The sequence below is a fragment of the Tachysurus fulvidraco genome, chromosome 1 (genome assembly GCF_022655615.1).
Source record: "Tachysurus fulvidraco isolate hzauxx_2018 chromosome 1, HZAU_PFXX_2.0, whole genome shotgun sequence".
Lineage (NCBI taxonomy): Eukaryota > Metazoa > Chordata > Actinopteri > Siluriformes > Bagridae > Tachysurus > Tachysurus fulvidraco.
The window spans coordinates 2,294,914-2,303,329 of record NC_062518.1 but is presented as its reverse complement, the minus strand read 5'-3'; the positions used below and the strand labels follow the sequence as shown (position 1 = coordinate 2,303,329).

The 8,416-nt window shown below is 41.1% G+C and overlaps 1 protein-coding gene and 1 long non-coding RNA gene across 4 annotated transcripts in view; both read left to right on the top strand.

Annotated features, from left to right (window-relative positions):
• Window positions 1-2,606: 2,606 nt before the first annotated feature.
• Window positions 2,607-6,958, top strand: hrh3 (histamine receptor H3). Of its 2 annotated transcripts, none has more exons than XM_047812956.1 (3): window positions 2,607-2,892; window positions 4,522-4,688; window positions 5,321-6,958. In XM_047812956.1, exons 1-3 carry the CDS (start codon window positions 2,715-2,717, stop codon window positions 6,233-6,235), a joined length of 1,260 nt encoding a protein of 419 aa, XP_047668912.1. In that variant the 5' UTR covers window positions 2,607-2,714; the 3' UTR covers window positions 6,236-6,958. The 2 variants fall into 2 exon arrangements, with proteins under 2 accessions (XP_047668912.1, XP_027030024.1); XM_027174223.2 differs by having other exon boundaries at window positions 2,607-3,063.
• Window positions 6,959-7,486: 528 nt separating this feature from the next.
• Window positions 7,487-8,416, top strand: part of LOC125141116 — a 2,449-nt gene continuing 1,519 nt past the window's right edge. The window contains exons 1-2 of one of the 2 annotated variants that reach the window (XR_007140485.1): window positions 7,487-8,105; window positions 8,333-8,416. The exon at window positions 8,333-8,416 is cut by the window's right edge and continues 1,519 nt beyond it. This is a non-coding gene — a long non-coding RNA (uncharacterized LOC125141116). The remainder of the gene's footprint in view (window positions 8,106-8,332) is intronic. The other variant, XR_007140486.1, reaches the window with a different exon arrangement.

Sequence of the window (8,416 nt, the reverse complement as noted above, 5' to 3'; positions counted from 1 at the left end):
AAGGAATAAAAGACTAAAACGAGCTTCGCTTAACCTACCTCGATTTGTGTCATTTTTTAAAAAAGGGATGATTGATTTGAATAATTTGGACTTTTGTGACCCAGTAGATTAGATGTAAACCTGTTAGATAGGCAGTAGATTTTTTTTGTAACCTGTAGTTATCTGATATAATAACCGCACTGAACTTTCCTGGATCTGAAATCCTCTGTTTTGTTTTATGTTCATTTGCAAACTCAATCCTCTCTAAGTGAAAGAGATAAACTGCTCAGAAAGCAACCGGGTCATTTAAATCTGGTATAAAATGGAGAAGTCTGAACCATATGATCTTATGGATTACAGGAATAAAACGCTATGAGTTGATTCAAACGCATTCTGTCTGAACACCAGAGAAAAGCAGTGAAACGGACGAGCCGCAGCCGGAGCTTTGCGTTTCACACGACGCGCCTCATCAGACGTGACAAACCTTCATCGTGATGATGTTTATGAAATCTGACACACGATTTCGAATGATTCTTCAACTCATCCACCTCCCGAGCTGTAAAAAAACGCAGCATCTGATCCACACGCGGCCTGAAGGAAATCCTCGGATCATGTGGAAAGTACAGATCGACGGATGACACGTACGGTACGTGGGATCGGGGTCTAAAATTTAAAGCGTGGAGAAAGTAGCGTGAAAGAGCTTCAGCCATTAGCAGCATGGTAATGAAGGACAGGTTCTGCATAATAGTGCATTAATTATATGCACACACAAGTCCAATTATAAGCTGGCCGAAAGGTCTCTCCTAGAGCGATACAGTAATTTAATTTCATAATAAATCTAATCAGCATCAGTCACTCAGGCTTTTTTTGGAAAGGGGTCCAGAAATTAGCAGCTGAGTCACTGTGTTGAATTGTGTTTCACGGACAAGTTGATTGAACAAAATGAGCGCTGTTGGTAGTCGAGTGCCACAAAGCTCATGAAACTTCCTGTAGACTCGCACCCTGAGGCTCTGTGAAAACTCAATATTAAATAAAAACTCATACTTTTAAACGAACATTAAGCCTTCCTAAGATGGTCATGTGTTCTGAATAGAAGATACTTTACACTAATATAATATTATACTAGGACTTAATGAAAGTCACTCAGATCTTTACGCTCGCTCATTTTTCCTGCTTTCAACACATCGGCTTTGAGACTGTTTACATGCTGCCCCTAATAATAATAATCCACCCCTGATCAGGTGCCGCTGTAACGAGATAAGCGCTATTATGGACTTCAATAGGCGGTGGATTTAAAAAATATCAAGAGTAACTCCTCCTTTCGAGCCACATGAACCAAATTCAGATATGTTATAGAACCTGGTCTGATGTTTTATGCTATTACTTTTCTAAGCGATCCGACTACCGGTACTTCCGGTACCGGGTCTCAAAATGGCCTTTTTTCCCATAGACTCCAATTATAAAATTTGGAGGTGTATAACTCGGCAAGCTTTCAAACTCTCTATAGAAAACTCGACCAGCTCCTTTAGGGTGAGACTCTGAACAAAGGTTTAAATCGGTGTACCGACTGGCCTTTCGGTTGTCCCGAAGCCCCGCCCACAATATATGCAAAATCAAAAAAAAATTTACAACATGGACATGTGACATATTTGTGATTTGTGTGTTGTGGATATTGACATGTGACATATAAAAACACTCCGAACAATAAGGGGAACTTCTTCATGGGTATTCTGATGATGTCACGTGACGTCGCATTATGTCACGTGATGTCACGTGAAAATGAAAAATTTGCACAACATGGACATGTGACATATCAAAACACTCAGCACAATGAGGAGAACTTGCTCAAGAGTATTCGGATGACATCGCATGCTCGTCTCCACTTAACTCCAATTTTTTTCACCCTAGCTTTCTGTCTACTTGCTTCCAAAAGTAACACTGACCCTTATGTCCACTCGCCTCCAAAAAGCACCGGCCTTTGCGAATACTCGCGACGAACTTCTGTAAAGTTCTGAAATTTCTGTAAGCACTTTATTCCATTCAGGTGGATAGAGGACCTGGAGTTTATTATGGGGAATGCTTGATCCAAGAAAGAAGAACTTACACTAATTCATGGCAGGGGGCCACACACACACACACACACACACACACACACACACACACACACACACACACACACACACACACACACACACACACACAGATGCAGGTGGAATTCATCTTACTCAGTTTACCTCCTGGCATGTGAGAGGAAACCACAGAACCAAAAGGAAACCTGCTTGGCCACTGAGAGAACACGGACTGAATCTCCATCTACTGGACCTTTATATGAACATGGACATGTAAACAGTGTGTAGAATAGTCTACTGATTTGCTCACACTGAAATGTGAAAAAGATTAGGGAATATTTCATTTTGTCTTATGAAGCAAATAGAAAACAAAGACAAAACTAAAAGTGTTAATACTCGAAATCTGTTAATAAGGCAGTGATTTTTGTGTTGTGGATATTGCGTCCAGGACACAGTGAGGGTTAATGTCTCTGAGCCCTTCCCACCCAGCGCTGAATGAGATGCAGCCAATGAGCGGCGCTCTGCGTCCCCGGTATAAAGCACCGGTCGCTGCGCGCATCCACTTCAGTTTCGCCCTGAACTCCGGCGCGCATCGCTCTCACACCTGAACACACTCGCGCGTGGGTACCGGTGCATTGCCCATGCCTCTACCTCTACCTCAGCACTATGCAGTCGTCACTGTTCGCCTCGGGTCACAGTTTCGGTCTCCCGACGCCCGTCTCCTCCGTGTGGAAGCCGTCCGCGGACGCGCCGCTCGCGCTGCTGCTCTCCAACTGGTCCGCGCCTGACAGAGCCAACGGCACCGCGGACGCGCTGGAGCACCGGCGGCGCGCGCTGGCCTACGGTCAGTTCTCGCATAGCTCCGCGGTGCTAGTGACCGCGCTCATGACGCTCCTGGTGTTCGCCACCGTGCTCGGGAATGCGCTCGTCATCCTGGCGTTCGTTGTGGAGAAAAGTTTACGCACCCAGGGCAACTTTTTCTTCCTTAATCTGGCCATAGCGGACTTTCTGGTCGGTGAGTGACCGGAAATCTCACGCACTGGAGACATTCATGCGTAAAACAGATAATACTCACGCGCGTGTAGGATTTATGCCGATGTTTACGGATTTTAATGTTTTTGTTTTTCCTGAAACGAAACAACAGAAAAATAAATAATTTGCAAAAATAATGTCAAATGCGCAGAGCAAAAAAAATGTAATGTTTCTGTAAGAACTCTAGACCACATGAACTATATATATGTGTATATATTTATATTAAACTTAAAGTTAAGCAACATACAAACTACACAACTGCAATGTATTTATTCAGTGAATGTAGAAAATATAGAATAATATATTTATTAGTAAAGATGAGCGGAATATGGAGATATATATAGACATATGGATATTTGCGCATATGTACTTTTTGCACATCGTGATATTTAGACACCTTGTAATAATAATAATAATAAAAAGAAAGATAGAAAGATTTCTGTATAATAGAATGATTCCTTTCTGAAAAGGTTCTACTTAAAAAAAAGATGAACAATCTGTTGTAATAAGTGTATAATCTCAAAGAACAATCCTCTTAGAGAAATGAATTCATTATTATTATTATTATTATTATTATTATTATTATTATTATTATTATTATTATTATTATGCCGTAAAGGCATCCAGTGCATCACGTTACTCCGACCCTCAGAAATAAACTCCACTCTTCCTGCTGCAGCACCTGATTATGTGAATCACGACCTTCTGGATCTTTCGTTTCTGGATCTTTTTCCTTTCAAGTCATTTTAATCATCACTCTTTAACTCGAACAGGGAACAACACACACACACACACACACACACACACACACACACACACACACACACAAACACACACACACACACACACACACACACACACACACACACACACACACACACACACACACACCACAAACACACACACACACACACACACACACACACACACACACACACACACACAAACACACACACACACACACACACACACAAACACACACACACACACACACACACACACACACACACACACACACACACACACACACAAACACACACACACCTCCCCTGCTGGAATATACAACCTTTAGTGGTACTTTCTTTCAGAATCCTAAGACCTTTCGTGCTTTGCATCCAAAGACCTTTTGGGAATTTTTTTTTATTTAATGAAGACTTGAAAACGTTTGACCGTAAATCTGTTTCTGGTTTTTCTTTTGGAGGGAAATGTAAATTTTTTTTATGTAAATTCCAACATAAGATTAAGGGTTATTGATGCTTCTATAATGTGCCACTTGGAGAACCCTTAAAAGCTCTATGCAGGCAGTTCCGAGTAAAACCTAGGTGTAGCTGAACAACCATTTTACAAAAGTTTATATCTACATTATAATCGATTAAATATAATTCAATTTCGGAATTAATGATGTGCATATGTTTGTGCCCCTCTCTACCTGTCCCTGTAGGTGGGTTCTGCATCCCGGTGTATATCCCTTACGTGCTGACGGGGGAGTGGAGGCTGGGCAGAGGTTTGTGTAAACTGTGGCTTGTGGTGGATTACATGCTGTGTACGGCATCGGTGTTCAACATCGTGCTCATCAGCTTCGACAGGTTCCTCTCCGTCACCAGAGCCGTAAGTCGAGTCTTTTCAGGCTTCGAGATAAAAAGCTGCAAAATGAAGCAATGCTACACAATATGAAGGCGTATGTAGAACGTATGTTTTACTGAAATAAAATTTTATAGCCTACTTAGCAATGTATCATTTTTATTATTTCTGGATCCAAAAAAAAGTGTTCAAGATCCAGAGATCATGAAGTTCTTCATGAAGGTTCTCAATTCAGTTTGCTGAAGAAAAATATGAGCAAACATGAGTGTTGTGATCATTTAATTTATCTCAGCTACTGGAAATTGTTTTAATTCAGATGTAGATTTGAAGCAGGATTTATTTATTTATGTATGTATGTATGTATGTATGTATGTATGTATGTATTTATTTATTTATTTGAAAATAAATGATCCTTGTAGGTTTGTGGACACCAGTTTATTAGCAATGGCTGTAAAAAAAAAAAGCTTTTTTTTTTTTTTTTTCTGCGTATTTAATTTAGATAGATTTCTGGACTTTTCTACACTTCAGTATTCTTGGATAGTTTAGGGTTCTTCTTGGAACAGTTCCAACTGAAGGAGCTTTTAATGTTTCCTTAATGAAGCACTAAAGCATACAGTACATGGTGTTGATGGTTTAACAAGCCACGTTCTCTGTTCCAGGTGAGCTACCGGTGCCAAAAGGGCGTGACCCGTGAGTCGGTACTGAAGATGCTGTGCGTCTGGTTGGCTGCGTTCCTGCTCTACGGCCCGGCCATCATCAGCTGGGAACACATCGCTGGGAAGAGCGTGGTTCCTCATGGCGAGTGCTACGCAGAGTTCTACTTCAACTGGTACTTCCTGATGACCGCCTCCACTGTAGAGTTCTTCACGCCTTTTATAAGCGTCACCTACTTCAACCTCAGCATCTACATCAACATTCGGAACCGCTGTGTGCTCAGAGAAGAGCGCTCCACCTGCGCACACCTCAGGAACGGGAGAACCGGAGAAGCCAAGCCGTTCTGCACCACGGATGTCCAGCGTGTGTTTTTCGTCAGGCCGGCTGAAGAGAGCAGTGTTGTCGAGAACTCATCGAGGTCTCGGTGTTGTCGTCTGTCTACAGCTACGGTGTCAGGAACTGATTCGGAAAACCCCGGACGGACAACAAAGAGGAAAATGAGCACCATTCCGGACCTTCCACCTCTGCAGGTTGGGGACATGGGGAACGAGACAGGTTTTAACTGCACCGGACATTTGTGCGGATCCCACAGGAACCGAGCGGACGTTTCGTCGAGTCTTGCCAGTCGCTTTCGGCTCTCAAGGGACAAAAAGGTGGCCAAGTCTCTGGCAGTGATCGTGTGTGTGTTCGGTCTGTGCTGGGCTCCGTACACGCTCCTGATGATCATCCGAGCCGCCTGCCACGGCCAGTGCGTTCAGCACTACCTGTACGAGATCTCCTTCTGGCTTCTGTGGATTAACTCGTCCATCAATCCCGTGCTCTATCCGCTCTGCCACACCAGCTTCAGGAGGGCTTTCAGTAAACTGCTGTGTCCCAGTAAAATAAAGATCCAGCCGCAGTACATGGACCAAAAGTACTAAAAGCATCGAGATGTGTCAGTTGTCCATTTGTGCAGGTGATGTTCGTGTCAGTAATCTCTATCAGTATCAGATCGATGTAAAAGCTGTAGTACTGAATGAACTTCTGTGTATCCATCATGTCATTTCGAGGTTTTTAGGTGAACATGAAAATCTCCAGTGTGGTGCAACTGAGTAGAGTTTCACATAAGCAGTACTACAGGCATCAGGAGTCAGCGTTATACATCACAGTGTCACAGCTGGAGGACAAACAGCTGTGTAACAACATGCTTGAAGATCAATAACAATCCGAAAGGGCAGATTAGAGGGAAAAAAAGAAAAACAATACAATAACGTAACCCTTTAGATTGTCTGAAGTTACATTCGAATGCATGTTTCATGGGGCAAAAAGTTTTTACTCTATTTTGTACTTGAAAAAACCCTAAAACATCAGAGCAGCAGAGAGGATTCTCGAGCTGTTCGTGAGTATATCTGTGTATCGCATGTAAACAATGTGCATCATTTAGAGTCACTTGTTCTCCATGACTAAGATCCTGTTATTATTTGAACAATGGACCATTTTTGTTGCTTGTGATAAAAAAAAAAGAAACATCTGTGGAACCAAAACCTGTTCAATGTCGTGTTTATTTTGTCTTTAAAAAAAACAACACTTTTTTTACTCGAGTGTAATTTGTCTTTGTATTTCTGGCCATTCACTGATTAAAGAACGACTCGTAGTAAAAGCGAGCAGACTGTTGTGTAAATCTGGAGGATTTCTAAAAAGAATAATAATAATAAATCGGAAAATCGGACGAAAAGGATTTAAAATCTGCCTCGAAATCAAAACACTCTTTTCTCGTTAGATCGATTCCTCGATCTGATCATTTTAACATCCTCTGATGGATGTTTTAAAGCACAGTATATTTAAAAAAAACACAGTAAAGTTATGAGCAAATCAAAAATGATGATAATTAGGAAAAGTACATCATGTTTCATCTCTACACATATATTTATTCTGGAACCGTCTCTCTGGATCGACCCAAAGTCCTGCCCTCGCCGATAATCGGTTGTTCTTGTAGATGTTAAAGATTCATTTCACGTCATCTAAAAAAAAAAAGAAAAAAAAAGAGAGAAAGAGAGAGAGAGAGAAAGAAAGAAAGATTTATTTTAAATTAAAAAAAAGAAAGCTGCCTTCTGCGGCTTCCATTCGGATTTTTCAATTGCTTTTTAGCAGCTTAGTGAAGCTTATGAGCGAGAAATTGGTTCACAGTCTAAAGAGGATGCTCTGGTATTTTTTCTCCGTGTCACACGGTTTTAGAGACGTGTATCAGTATCGATTTTACGTCTAGAAGACTAGACCGCCGATTATTCCCGCGATCCGAATGCAGGCGGCTTTAAATTCCTGCTTCGACCGTTTTTGGGTTTTTTTTGTCGATCCTTCACTCGCGTCGAGAAAAAAAAAGAAAAGAAAAAAAAAACACGTTAGTTTCCATGGAAACAGACAACCACAGAGTAGGAGCAGGGAACAATATGACTCATACGGTCACTTGGTTTATAGCCAACTGCGCACAGCATCTCGTTTACAAAGGCCAAGTGGAGGATTCATCGTGGAGGTAAAATACACAATCGGCTCTCTCGGGAACGGGGAGTGAAACACCAACGTGATGATATTAAAGCACTCGTTCCCAGGGACGTGTACGGAGGACGCGTCACGTGACAGATTGAAGACGTGCGTAATCGATACACTGACGTTTTTTTTTGTCAAGAGAAATGCGTTTATGTGACACGGATGGAAGGAGTCTCCAGTGTCAGAGCTGCGTATCCATCAAAGGTCAGAAGAGCTCACACTTCGTCGTAACAACTCTCCGAGAAAGAAATTAGGAAGAATTAAAAGGTAGAAAATATAAAAAGAATAAATACAAAACATTCTATTCATTTTTCTTTACACCGAGGAAAATAAAAAAAAACAACAGAAAAACTTTAAATGATAAAAACTTAAAGATTAAGTAATAATTAGGGGTTTTTTTTTAGTAGAAAGAGAAAAAGAATGAAACCATTATTAATCGTATTATAGTATTTGTCATAATACTAATAATCATTTGATATTTCTTTAAATTATAGTTTTACTTTTTATATAAAAGAGAAAAGGAGATGGGGGGAAAAAGGACAAAAAAAGAAAAATGGACTTTTAGAGAAACTTGATGC

Coding starts and splice junctions, on each gene's coding strand:
- hrh3 (XM_027174223.2), top strand. CDS start 2,715: ATGCAGTCGTCACTGTTCGCCTCGGGTCACAGTTTCGGTCTCCCGACG. Junction 3,064..4,521: donor CATAGCGGACTTTCTGGTCG/GTGAGTGACCGG, acceptor CTGTCCCTGTAG/GTGGGTTCTGCATCCCGGTG. Junction 4,689..5,320: donor TCCTCTCCGTCACCAGAGCC/GTAAGTCGAGTC, acceptor TCTCTGTTCCAG/GTGAGCTACCGGTGCCAAAA.